Source organism: Pteropus medius, unplaced genomic scaffold, assembly GCF_902729225.1.
Source record: "Pteropus medius unplaced genomic scaffold, Ma_sr-lr_union100, whole genome shotgun sequence".
In the NCBI taxonomy this organism is placed as follows: Eukaryota; Metazoa; Chordata; class Mammalia; order Chiroptera; family Pteropodidae; genus Pteropus; species Pteropus medius.
In genome coordinates this window covers 22,119,034-22,132,960 of record NW_024349803.1, presented here as the reverse complement: position 1 = coordinate 22,132,960, position 13,927 = coordinate 22,119,034, and the positions used below count along the sequence as shown (strand labels likewise).

Genomic DNA, 13,927 nt, shown 5'->3' with positions numbered 1-13,927 from the left:
TTCTTGCAAGATCCCAGAAAACCGAAATGTGCCGCCCACTAGTAAGCCGGAAGTCGTGAAGATCCAGGCCTGGTGGCGGGGCACGCTGGTGCGCCGGACGCTGCTGCACGCGGCGCTCAGGGTTCTCGTCATCCAGCGCTGGTGGAGGCAGATCATGCTGGAGGCGCAGCAGAAGAGGCGGCGGGCGGCGCTGGAGACCTTCACGCGGAGGGAGTGGGCAGCAGTCAAGCTGCAGTCCTGGGTCCGCATGTGGCGCATCCGTCTGCGCTACTGCCGCCTGCTCCACGCGGTCCGCATCATCCAGACCTACTGGAGGTGCCACTCCTGCACTTCCCGAGGTTTCATCAAGGGCCAGTACAGAGTCACGGCCGACCAGCTGCATCTTGAGATAGAGATCCTGCTGGGCTCAGGGCCTTGCATTGTGACGGAGTGTATTCCCCTCCCAACAAAGTAGTGAAGTGGTCTTTTCCCAGCCTCTCTCTGTTGGACAAGCTCCAGGGGGTCAGGGCAAATGACGGCAGATGCTTAGTATCCCAGGTGCCAGCTCTGAGGAGTTGGCAGGGGTTGTCCGAGGCCCTGAGATTATCTGAGGACAAGGATTCTGAGCCCTTGTCCAGACTGAGCAGAGACTGTTTGGCCATGCCTGCCATAGGCAGGAAAGTCAGGGGTACAGATCCGCCATGTGGCCAACTCAGGGAGCATCACTCATGTTTGGTCCAGGTAAACGGTGCCTCTCTCCAAGGTTGTGGATAATGGAAGTCTTAGGGGCAGGTGACGGGCAGTGGCAACGCAGCACATTTGCCAGGAATTCACCCACGTACGTCTAGTTGCCCATGATTGAGAAAAGCCTACCCTCCCCAAGCTCTGGGATCCTGGCTCCTGTTGATTTGTAAACCGGCCTCCCTACATTCCGGGTAAGGAGAGACTGAAGGAAGAGACACACCACTCCAGATCGATAGGTGGCAGGGACCTCTGACAGTCCTTTCCTGTGAAAAGCTGCCACCTGCGGTGGGATCGGGGCCTAAGTGATGATAAAGGGCCAATTAAGAGGTCAAGGTCAGGCTGCCCTTCTGCCCATCTGGGCACCGCCTTCCCATGGTCTCCTGCAGACAGAGAGGGATCTGGGGTCTTGGGCTAATCTCCATCAACGTTGCCAGCTCAGAAGCCTTTTCTCAGGCACCGTTCCACCTATGCTGCCCTGACGGGCCGGTCCCTCAGCTCACCGGCAGAGGTTCTGAGATGCAGCCCAGAGGTCTCGGGCTCCAGCTCTCTGTCTTGCACTGGGGCGTGAGCTCTATTTCCTGCCCTGTCTGTGTCACACTCAGGTCCTGGTCTCTCCTGTCTCCTCTCCTTGCCTCTTTCGCTCTCCTGTTCAGTGTCTCAGAATAAAGAACAAAGACTGTGGAGCCAGGCCGGCTGCGGTCAGACCCCTGTCCCCGCCCCCGCCCCCTCCCCCCCGCTGTCATGTGGCCATGGACGTGCCATTTTCCCTCCCCTTGGCCCCAGCCTCCTGAGCTGTGAAGTTGGGCTGATGATCCCCGCTTTTCAATGTGAACATCGAATACTATACAAATTCAGCACCAGCAACAAAACGAGGAAAGGGGGCTGCACCTAAAACCTTAAAAACTGGCGGCCAAGGGGAAACAGCAAAATTCGGGGCGGAGTGGCAGCCCACCGTGCACAGCAGGGTGTGCTCATCATCACTGGGGTGCTGCTGGCCCCAGGCCCTCAGTGGACAGGGAATATCTGTGTCACATACACACAAGCACACACACTTATACCTATCACCGATGTGTATTAAAATGGATGAGTTCACACTGAGACTTCAATCTCAATCTAAAATCAAAGTTTTTATATTTCTATCCTATTTCCAAGATTAAGAAATTATTGTTAATAAGTTTTCTCTCATTATCCTTAATAAGTGTTCTTATTTGATCTCTCCTGTAAACTAATCTTTCATGGCTGCTACTGGCCTCTTTCCCACGCAGACACTGTCCCCACCCTGCTTGAGCTCTGACACCCTGTTGGGCCATCACCCTCTTCATGTAGCTCAGGCTCCCGCTTCCCATATTGGTCACTGTCCCGTGTGAATGCTGCTGTCACCCAGCTTGGGCTAACAGGACATGTCAGGGTGCCCTCCGCAGATGTTCTTGCTGTGCTCAGGTTATGACGCTAGCACCAAGGATGCCCTCCTCCCCCTGCGATGCCCCTTACCGCCATGACCTTGGACCCCCTCTTAATCCCACCTGGCTCTGACTCTGTGCCAGCAGGCCCCTGCGTGGACTTCTCCCTCGTCAGGGTTCCGCGCCTGGAAGACCTCTGATGTCAACACCTTCCTCACCCGGGATCCACACCCCACGCTGTGCCATGGTGCCTAGCCCCCCCCTACACACACACAGTGCACCTATGATGCACCGTCCAGCCTAATGAGGCTAAAGGCTTTCAAAATGAATTGTTCAGGAAGGGAAGGATGGAAAATGATGTTGAAAAGAAGAGGAAACTAAGTTTTCAACTAAAAAAATAAAGACAAGCTATCTGCAGAAGAAAATGTTCAGTCACTGGCTAAAATCTGCTTTCATGTTTTCACCCCAAATCTCTAGGACACATGACCACAAAGAAAACTCAGAAAACGTCCTAAGAAAATGGGTCAAAATGTTTGAGCACAGGCTTGGGTCTTTCTCTGTCACTATAAATTCTTAGGAATAATGGAGTACATTTATATATTTTTAAAATCTCTAATAGAACTTAAAAAATTAGGAACTTCAGTGGACAGAAGTCATGTGGACTCTTTTTAAAAGAAGATGCGAAAAAACTGAAAATCAGAGCTCTAAAAAATCTTGGAGCGTGGACATGCAGCCTCCCTCCCGGCTTGCAGGCAGCCAGCCGGTCCAGGAAGGCGGGGGCCATGGGCTACCACGGGGCCTGGGAGGAACATACTTACATGAAGAGCAGCCGACTCTCCAGCTGAGCCATGCAGCTGGCGAGAGAGAGGCCCTGTCTCCAGGGAGGAGCTGTGACTGAACTTGGAGGAGAGGCAGGGCTGGGTACCATGTGACCCTCTTGCACAGAAAGACCCCTGCCCAGGAGACCATCTACTGACAGCCCGCATCTCCCCTGCAATCTGTGGAGTCAGTGACATGACACAAATCAACAGGCAAAGAGGATATTTCAAAACAAAGATGAACTCCCAGCCATGAATCCCCAAGCTTTGAAGGAAAACGGCGTGAAAAAGCGCCCCTAAACTCAACAAGCAGAGACGCGGCGGTCAAGACCGAGAAGGCAATTTGAAGAAGTGAAATCAATGTTCTCCTTGGGTGGGAGGAGACATCCCAGCCATGAAAGAACACCCTGCTATTAAAAATAGCCACTTATAAATCTTAGAAAGGAACGATGTTAAAATTAAAACTTGATAGATGGGTTGAATAGCAGAAGAGAAGTAACCGAAGTACAGATGAGTGAGTGGAAAGTTGGATGTGAGGAGCTCTCCTGGAATGCAGCACAAAAGGGCAGAAAAACGAAAAGGTTAAAAAAAAAAAAAAAGAAAAAAAAAGAACAGCGCATTGATCCAGAAAGTTCCGGTCACGGTTGACTCAGTGTTCCCGAGAAAGGAAGTACAGACGCGGGGTGCAGAAAGTCTCGAAGCATTAGCGAGTTGCCCAGAGATTAAAGAGAAGCAGTTGCCCCCCAAAGGTGAAGGAAAACAGACGGCACTCCAAACAGAGGGGGAAAAAAAATTAACAAAGCTTCCCACTAAGGAATGTTTCAGATCGATGTCAGTTTTCTCGGCAGCAAGGAGGGAGGCGAACGAGATTTTCCTAGAAAAAATACGTACATTTCGATAACAATATGTAATCTATCTCAGAGGAGACCAGTGTGAGAGGTTGCTGGGGGCAGTGGGTGGAGAAGAGAAAATGGGCCTAAAGTTCTTACCTGATTTTAGAAGAGATAGATATCGATTTGCTCCAAGAACTCTACCATGTAAAATAAAATACGCGTGAAAATTTGAGTGAGCTCTAGAAAGGAAAGGAATAAGATGCGTAACTTCTATATAGATTAGACATTCTGTTCAGGTAAAACGAATCGAAAAGACAGTGAGTCCAAAAAATTAGAGATCCGTTTTGACATCACGCGAAGCAAGTCTGAGAGCACACACAGCCCAGGCCTGCTGTGGCAGCTGCGTGATGCCATCATGGAAATAAGCTGCCGTTTTCCCACCCCCGTCCCTCACCCTCTTAAGGAGATAACCCTTGTCCTTGCTCTCGACACAGTCATCAGAGTGCCGGCCATCACGACTACATTTCAGGGGAAAAGTTAAGACAAGATGGCAAAAGGACCCATTGGAGTCCTATAAGATCGTCCTGAAAGACCCATCCAGTGACATCTCGTTGACCAACAAATACCACGTAACCACTCTAGCTGCAAGGGAGACTGAGAAATGTCAAGGCCGATAAAATCGGTGTCCTTTCGGTGAGGAAGACGTGGGGCGTGGATATGGGTAAGCAACTCACAGCGTCTGCCACAGTTTCTAAAACGGTAGAAGGGAAAACATACACCAACCTCAAAACACACCGAAAACTCGATCTAATAAAAGACAGAAAGAAAAAAGAGACCCTTAGAAAATATGATGGTTTTAAAGCAGAAAATAAGATGGCAATAAATCCACAAATATTAGGAATCGATGAATGTAAATAGATGACCTATTAAAAAACACTCTCTTATTGGTTAAACAGATCTCGCTTGTGGCGGATGCGGAGATACAGCACCCAGACTCCCCCAGCAGTGCAGCCCGCAGCTGTCAGTCAGCCTTTGAGCGGTCACTTCAGCTGCCTTGGCTCCTCCCTAAGCTCTGACAGCAAGGACACGGGCAGTGGGAACGCGAAGGAGCCAGCCACCTAGGCAGGGAACCCAGACTCTCGAACAAGCCACCGCTGTGGTGCCGCCATCCCCTCTCAGCTCATACCTGTGGGCTTAAGGGAACCCCTTGGCGTAGAGGGAAATGTGTGAGCCTGATTTACAGGTTGTGGAGCCGAGTATGTGGATGCCCTCCCCAGAGAGCAGCTGACCCACAGCCTCACTCAGGGATAGCTGTGGAAGGAGCTGGTGAGGAAAAGTCTTCTCAATGGGCAGCTTCAGGCTGTGCGTCCACTTCGTGTGGACAGAGAAGCGAGCGGCCTGAGACAGGATACGCAGGGACTTTTCAGCATCGGCGAATGGTTGACTCTCGGTTTCCTGGAAACGCTGACGAATAATACGGTGAATAACCATAAGCTTTAAGCTCTTTATATTTTCATAAACTTTGTAGATTTGTGCAACTAAGCTTTTTTTCCCCAGTCCACATGTGATTTCTCCATGATGAATTTTATCACATCTTAGCAGATTCCACTCCCGGGGGCACTGAATTAGTGTTTTCTCAACTTCTTCAACAAATATTTGTATTTGTTTCACACGGACTATTCATAGAGCCTAAATTCTTCAGTCACTCCAAGCTTGGCAGTCACCCTTCCATGAACAACAGCTGGACCGTATTGGTAGCATCTGTCAACTCATCAAGAGCCAAGGAAAAACACTTGAAATCATTTGGCTTGTTTTAAACGGACTCCTGATTTGGTTCCAAATGTCACCAACGCCTGAAGCAGCTATTCTCACTGAAAGGCTAATAGGGTTAAGTTTATTTTCTCGGGACGCATTTTTTTTTCAGCTGCTACAATTAAACATGATTTAATTAACTCACCACTAGTAAACATCTTTTCTTGCTTGGCTAACACATGAGCGATGGGGAAACGTCTTCTGCTGGCAGACTCATTTTCATTTTTTATCTTGTGGGGAAAGTCTGCTGTGATGAGATTTGAAGTTTGACATTTCTGAATTTTATGTTCATTGCTTTCCTGTGAGTTAGGAACAGCGCAGACTGAACGGTCTGATACCTTTCAGCACAGCTACGGTGTCATTGCCTAACGAACACAACGCTTTGCCATTGTCTCAAAAGTGCGACATGTAAAGTCTACCTTCCTCCTCTTTCCTTGCCCTGACATGACGGATATGTACTGGTCATAAAAAATGAGTCACAGCACAGCGATGCATGTGGCATTCGAAACACTGTTTAGTTACAGCTGGACCAGTGTGATGTTGTGTGCTCAGCAGCAGTGACAATGACAAGTGCCACATATAGTCTCTGTCACAACCACTCACATTTGTCATTGTCCTGCAAATGTGGCCACGGACAGCATACAAACCATCCAGGCTGGCTGTTTTCCAATAAGATTTTATTTATGAACACTGAAATTTGAATTTCTTATCATTTTCATGTGTCGTGAAATATTATTCTTTTGAGTTTTTTCGACCACTGAAAAATGTCAAAGCCATTCTTTGCAGGATGAACAAAAACGGGCAGTTGGCTGGATTTAGCCCAGAGGCTATAGTTTGCCAACCCCAGCCCTAAATCGATGCCCGTCACATGGTGCTGAGTCCCTAACAGGTAGAACGTATGTGTCTCAGAAGCAGGGTGTAAAAACGGTAGTGCACTTGTGACCACTCCTTACAACTATTCACCTGGGTATTCGGCCCCGGCTCCGTCTGATTTTCTAGGGAGGGAAGGCAGTCATCAGAGGTCACAGTAAGAGTCTCGTTAAACTTAAAGCTATAGCTAAGACCTGGTCGCTTCAGAATAGTTTTGCCAAGAAGCAAGCGAGTCAGGGAAGGAGTCACCGCAGGGGCAGGAATAATGAACCCTCACTGTGTCAGCAGGGACACCCACGAACGCTGCTCAGGTGATTCACATCAGGACCTGAGGCTCCGCTGCCCAGGCGTCATCGGAGACAAACGGTCATGGCCTGAGATGTACACGGTAACCAGAGAATCAGAGCCCTCGTGGGGAGCGAGTAGATCTGCGGGACATAAAGGGGTGTGTCGTACTGTATTCGTGGATAGAGCGGGTTGTCACTCCACAGCTGCTGGGAACACGGGCTGCTGCTGGGCCATTGCTGTGTCCCATACTGGGAACTGCCTTTGGCGCTAGGGAAGAGACTTGACCCCTAGGTTATGGCCTCTCCTAAGAGGAAGCCTGCGGGCGGCGACTGGGCTGTGATTGGGGTCTCGGGTTGAATAGTCCCCTGCCCCCAAAGATATGTTGAAGTCCTAATCCTAGTACCTTGGAAACGGAGTTTTTGCAGATGTGGTCAAGTTAAAATGAGGTGTTTAGGGGGGGTCCTGACCCTTATAAAAAGGGAACATTTGGACACAGACAGGGATGTGCGTGAGGACACGGGGAGAATGCTGCGTGAGGAAGGATCGGAGAGATGAGTCTGTAAGCCAAGCAACGCCCAAGGTTGCCACGGAGCCACCAGGAGCTGGAAGGAAGCAAGGACGGAGCCTTCCCCACGGGTTTCAGAGGGAGCACGGCCCTGCCAAGACACTGACTTTAAACTTCTAGCCTCCCGAGCCATGAGACAGCAAACGTCTGCTGCTCTAAGCCAGGCACTTCGTGATACTTCGTGGCAGCAGCCCTGGCGAACTCCTGTAGCTGGACACAAAGGCCAGGCCCGCCTGCCCGAATTTGGGACAATTCCGAAGGACCACCTCCACTGCCAAACTTCTTGTAGGATCGGCTGAGATCTGCCGTAAATACGTCGTAGGCCGGCTCCTCCCTTCGCTCAGTACTGTATCCCTCACTTCCTTACAAAGCACATGCAACGTGCCATCTCAGAGTCTGTTTTGGGGACCCAATATAAGACAGTGTAAGACAGAGTCTGGCCCACAGGACACTGTCATGGCTGTCAGCCACTCGGGACTCTTCGGTCCTGAATTTCCTCAACCCTACGATACCCTATACAAACAATATGGAGACCCTGCCAAGCTCCCACGTCTGAGACCCAGGGTTAAAGCAACTGTGTCTCACGGGCCAGGGCCTCCAGATGAGGTCAACTCAGGGGTTCTGCTTTGGCCCCAGGTCCTGATCACCCCTGGAGGGGTCAGGCTTGGGCTAGGGACCACTAGGAAGGGCAGAGAAAGGGTCTTTTGTGGGTGACACAGTTCTGGGGCAAGGATCCCAGCTGGACCACGAAGGGGTCTTGGACTCATTCTCAAAATCCACCAGCCAGGACCTCCTGGCCTGAGCAGTGGACGGACAGTGGGCAGAAGAGGCAGCAACGAGACCCTTCGGTGGCGCAGCCTGAGGATTCAGGCTTCCAGGCGGGCCGTCCGGAAAGTCACACTCTGTCTCCCCTTCTCCCTCCCATGCCTTTCCTTCTCTTCCAGCCCCCAGATGCTCTAGCCTCCTCTCAGACCTGGGGATTTTCAGCATTAGCCCACGGCTACCCCCACCCCTACTGGGGCAGAGGGGACAAGGGAAGGGCATGGCAGGCTCTGCCCCAAGGAATGAGGAGAGGGTGGCAGGCCCTGAGGGCTTTGGGCATTCCCAGGGAAGTGGGGCAGGGGTGGGTAGTCCATTCATTCACCCATTCACTACTCATTCAATGAACACTTACTTTTTACCTACTGCATCCTGCGACTGTGCACACTTTGAGGTCACAAATGTGAAAAACGCTCAGGCTCTGCCCTCCAGCAACCAGTGAGCAAACGGAAGACTACAATAGGGTCCGATGAGGGCTGCAGCGAGATCCATAAGGGGGTTCGGGATTTCTCAGGACACAGATCCACCAAGTGACCCCTTGGGAGGCTGCCGAGAGGACAGCCGTGTTAGGGTCTGTACACGGGGGTTACCTAGCCCCAGTGTGGCTGGAGGCAGAAGAAATGACCAAGGCAGGGGCCATCCCAGCACAGCTCACTCCCCACGGACCTGTAGGCTCTGGGCTGGGAGCACATTCAGAGCCCCACTGACCCTCCTGTCTTCTCCGCCCCCAGCCCTCCCCTCGGTAGAAGGAGTCTGCAGAGAACCTCTGGGGGGAGACTCTGGCGGAGGCGGTGCAGACTGGCCGGTGTGGGTGGGGCGGGAGCGTGGAGAGAGACCGCGGAATGCTGGTCCTGCCGTGCCTAGGAATCGCCCCAGAGGTCCCCAGAGGGGTGCTCATGTCTCGTTCCCTGCACTGTGTCTCTCATGCCAGGGGGCGCCAATCATGCTCTCCCCAGGCCCCTTACCCAGCACACGCTCAAATCCACCCCTCGGGTGGTGCTGCCCCACTGCCCCTGAGCCCTGGGGCTCCTCAGCCTCGTTGGCTTGAGTCTGAGCTGGCCCTGGTGGCACTCAAGGCTCTAGTACCTTCACTGTCCTTAGGATCACCACATCCACTGACACCCCAGCCCTTGGGCCTCTTTCCTGTGTGAGTCCCCTCCATCCGGGGCCCCAGCCCCTTTGTTCCCCTGGGCTCCATGGGTGGGGTGCTCCCTGGGAGCACAGAGACCTGAACCCCACCCCCCACCACCACCTCAAACATGCTCATCGGCACGAGGCTCTCTGCATTATAGCCAGCATGGATTATGGTATCGAAATCAACTTTTATTGAGGTATAATTTGCGTATATATGATCATTTGTATCTATTTCAGGTGTACTTTTTTTTTTTTGGACAAGTTTACACACCTGTGTGACCACCATGACAATCGAAATACGGAGCGTTCCATTATCCAGAAAGTTCCCATGCAGGTCCCACCCCAACGTCCAGGCCACCACCGCTGATGCTGGCTGTCCTTCCTGCAGCATGTGGATTCACACAGGGTGCCCTCGTCAGAGTCTGGCGCCTTTGGCTTAGCTGAGTTTTAAAGATTCGGGGTGGAGGTTTCTTGGATATTGTCTAGAAACAGCGAGAATCAGAAGCACCGGAAGAGCAGGCCGATGCTGGAGGCCACGTGGCGTAGTGGCTCAGAGCAGAGCCGAGACCCAACGTCGGCTCCGAGACTGATGAGCTCTGAGACCAGCGCAGGCCACGTGCGGTTTCCGCGCCTCAGTATCCTCATCTGCAAAGTGGGCGAGCGCCATTACGCCACGGCTAGAGCCACGGACGGCAGAGCGTGGTGACCAGGGCCTGCGCGACGCCCCGGGCCCGGCCAATTCCTTTGTCTTCAAACTGACGCTCCTCGCGCCTTCGCTGTCCTTGAGTCGTACCCCGTTATTTCCCGTTCTGTTTTACTCCGTCTCCCCACCCCCTCACCCCGTTAACTTCATACTGACGCCCACCCCCAGAGCTCCACACTGGCCTCACCCAGACCCACTCTACACATTGCATTCATTGTAACCCCTGGGGCTGTGACGCTGAGAAGGGACCAGGCTTATGATGACCAGGTGGGTCAGAGGCCAGGAGCAGGCAGAGGCCACTTGAGCCTGAGCTGGGGGTCCTGGCTGGTCTTGGGGGCTTTCTGGGTTTTCTGGCCTGTGTGGGTCCTGCTCTCCCAGGGGTCCGATAACTAGGTGGCCTACAGAGAGGCCAGACGTAGGAGGTTCAGCCGCAAGGCCATTTACTCTGTTCCAATCCCACCAGCCTCATCCCAGATGACTATCGCTAATTTTCGTGTATATTTTCCTAACTCCTACCCTCTTTAAAACTAATGCCTTTACAACACATGTGTATAAATATATGTTCATGCTGAGTTCATCCTGATTTGATGAACTTGCTAATCTTGTACACCCTTCTAAATCGGTACCCAGAGCGCATGCTCATTCTTCCCCGTTGTTATTGGGTTCGCCATTGTGTAAATGAATTGAAATTCATTCACCGAATACCTGGCAGGCATTCATGAGTATCGCTGTATGCATTTGTGGTCAATGGATCAGTATTTGGGGCCTTCTTTGTAGCCAGAACTCTGGCCCTCCTGGCAGGAAAGAAGGGACAGGTCTCCCAGGTTTTCCTTAGAAGGAGTTCTACTGTTGGGAGAAGTCCCCGTGCCTGAGTCACAGGTGCCCTTATGACATCATGGTTCTCCCCTCCTCCTCTCTCACTTCCAGAGCTGTGGCCCGAGGAGCATGGACCCGAGAGCGATGGGAACATCTAGCCCCTAACCATGGGTAATTTAGTGCAGAGCTGAGGGGTTTTGACCACCCACCCCCGGTCATGGGCATTTGATGTTTTGTAAGAGACGGATCCACCCGGGCTTTCTGCGAGGGCAGCACGTTTCCCATAGTTCCTTCCGGATGGGATCCCGCATCCGTGTCTGCGGTTCGAGGAGAGGCCAGGAAGCCGAGTGTGTGCTTGACTTGGCACCTCGTGGTGGGGAGAGCACTTTGACTTTCTCCCACGTTTTTCTCTCTAGATTCTGATTACACAGGGATAGCAAACCTTCCCAATTATACTCAGAGAGAATGATGAAATCACGTTGATGGCACAGAGCGGGAAGGAGCAAAAGCGAGGAGTGACTCCACCCACGCCAGAGCCGCTGCCCTCCCCACCCTCCGTGGGTAGACGGGGCCAGACTCTGCTCTTGGGGAGAGCCTTGACTCGTGACTTCTCTGACCCTTGCGGTCCAGTGGAGTGGCCCAGAGGGCTGTGGCCATGCCGTTTATTGTCTAGAGATGCTTCAGTGAGTCAAAGCGGCCTTAACATTATACCAGGACAAGAGGTGGAAACCCAGGGTGTGCCAGGCAAATTGGGCTGAAGGACCACCAGACACAGAGCCGGAATGAGCAGAGACTGACTCCCTCCCGGCTGCTCTTTCCCCGTCTCCTCCTCAGCCTGAGAGATGTGGGTCTGGCCAAGGTGTGTGGACGGTGCCAAGTAGGGGGCCAAAGAGTGTGAACCCAGACCCCACAGGGTTGGGAGCCATAAGGTGGGGACTGCGTTTAGGGACACAAAGGCCAGTGTACAGGAAGACTAGCTCTAGCAGTGTGTGTGCGGTGTGTGTGTGTGTGTGTGTGTGTGTAACTGTGCCGATGTATGTGTGAACTGGTGTTTAAGCTCTTATTCAAGTGCATGAAGTTGAGGAACTTTGTAATATTTTGGTGAGGCAGAGGGGACACAGCTGGTCGCAGGTTTAACCTGAAGTCAGAGGCAAGGGGTGGGGGGAAGGGCGGTACTTTTCCAGAAGATGGGAGGGGCCGGGAGAGAAGTGACATGGATCTCAGGTAGACGGTCAGATCCGGGTGAAACGTGTATCTGTCTCACCTCTAGATAATGGTGTGTACCTTGCTCTAGAATGGCCAGCGAAGTCCACGTGGACCCAGGTGAGGTTGCAGGGGCAGGTGTCCCTCCACTTTACAGATGGAGACCCCGGGACTCAGAGGGCCAGATGACGTGTCCGCGTCCATTAGGTAGAGAACGGCATAAGCAGGACGCTTGCAGCCGTTGCCAACAGCTCTCCTGAACAGATGAAGGGGTGATAACGGTGGAGGATCCGGGCCCCTTTCTGGCCGAAATGTATGCGCTTCCTAAGTGTCCCTTTTTCTCTTACAAGGCTCCAAGGGAGTTAAGATCACCATGACGCAAGAGGAGGCGGCAGTGTTCATCCAGGCCTGGTGGCGTGGCACGCTGGTGCGCCGGACGCTGCTGCACGCGGCGCTCAGGGCCTGCATCATTCAGCGCTGGTGGAGGCAGATGCAGGCGAGACGGCTGGAGAAGAGGCGGCGCGAGACTCTAGATTCGTATACACGGGACGAATGGGCCGCGGTCAGGCTCCAGTCCTGGGTCCGCATGTGGCGCATCCGCCTTCGTTACTGCCGTTTGCTCCACGCGGTCCGCATCATCCAAGTGTACTGGCGCTGGCACATTTGCCACACCCGGGGCTTTATTCAGGGCCATTACGACATCAAAGAAAACCAACTGAATCTTCAACTTGAAATCTCTTTGGGTTCACAGGCTTGTAGGGTGCAGCAGTGCATAGCCCTTCCAATAAAGGAGTGATCGGGTCTGTAGTATCTGCGTCCCCAGCGCTGTCAGATTTATTTCAAGGAGGTCATCGAGCTAATGACGTGGCATCGCATAAATCAGCTCTGAGGAAGCAGCAGGGGTTGTCCGGGGTCCCGTGTGGGAGAGGATTCTGACAGCGGGGTGCTGGATGAGCAGGGTCTGTGATTGATTAGCAATGCCTGCCGCCAGTGGGGGCGCAGGGGTTGCAGGGCCAAGTCCCACAACTCCAGGGAGCCTCCTTCACGGTGTGGTCTGCCGTGCATGGCACGGTCTGCTCCGTAGTTATGCAACATGGAGTGCTTTATTGTCTTTTGCTGTCCCCACCCTAACCCCTCCACTCCCGCCAATTTTTAAAATACACTATTTAAGACTTTTTGGTAAAATATACATAATGCAAAATTTACCATTTTAACCATTTTTAAGTAAGTGGCATAGTGATCAGAGATGCACATTGCTCGCAAAATGATCACCCCACTAAATCTAGTACCCCTCTTCCCCCTTACATATTTATTACATTATTAACCATCTTCCCCATGCTACACTCCACATCTCTATGTCTATACTGCAGCTATCCATTTGTACCGCTTAATCCCTTTGCCTTTTTTTGCCGTCCCCCCAACCCACCTCCCATTCACTAGCCCTCAGATAGTCTCTGTAGCTATGAGTTCGTTTCCACCCTTGGTGTTGTTTATTTTGTTCTTTAGATTCTACATATACGTGAAATCATGTGATACTTGTTTTTCTCTGTCCCACCCGTTTCGTTCAGTGCAATACCCTCTAGGTCCATCAAGGCAGTATCTTATTCCATCCCCTTCCTTTTACTCTCCGTGTGTCTTTTAATCTGAAGTGAGTCTCTTGCAGGCAGCATATGTAGGGGTCTTGTTTTCTTAGCCATTCGGCTTCTTTATCTTTTGGCTGGAGCACTTAATTCTTTTCCATCTGAGGTACTTGTCGATAGGAATGTAGTTATTACCATTCTTTATTCCTATTTTTGATACATACTTTTTCTTCTTAAAGAAGTCCCTCCAACGTTTCCTGTAATACTGGCTTGGTGCTGATAAATTCCTTTAGCTTATTTTTGTCTGGGAAGCTCTTTATCTGTCCTTCGACTCTAAATAATAGCTTTGCTGGATAAAGTATT

At 51.9% G+C, this 13,927-nt stretch overlaps 2 protein-coding genes across 2 annotated transcripts; both read left to right on the top strand.

Annotated features, from left to right (window-relative positions):
* Nucleotides 1–4: 4 nt before the first annotated feature.
* LOC120581940 (IQ domain-containing protein F1-like) lies at nt 5–1,376 on the top strand (the record flags this gene model as incomplete). The annotated part of the gene is made up of 1 exon (XM_039836821.1): nt 5–1,376. A coding segment is annotated over one exon (450 nt), but the record flags the coding sequence as incomplete, so codon positions are not given.
* A 10,396-nt stretch (nt 1,377–11,772) lies between these two features.
* LOC120581976 (IQ domain-containing protein F5-like) lies at nt 11,773–12,780 on the top strand. The gene is made up of 2 exons (XM_039836856.1): nt 11,773–12,104; nt 12,335–12,780. Exons 1-2 carry the CDS (start codon nt 12,077–12,079, stop codon nt 12,778–12,780), a joined length of 474 nt encoding a protein of 157 aa, XP_039692790.1. The 5' UTR covers nt 11,773–12,076.
* Nucleotides 12,781–13,927: the final 1,147 nt, after the last annotated feature.

Coding starts and splice junctions, on each gene's coding strand:
- LOC120581976 (XM_039836856.1), top strand. CDS start 12,077: ATGGCCAGCGAAGTCCACGTGGACCCAG. Junction 12,105..12,334: donor CGAAGTCCACGTGGACCCAG/GTGAGGTTGCAG, acceptor TTCTCTTACAAG/GCTCCAAGGGAGTTAAGATC.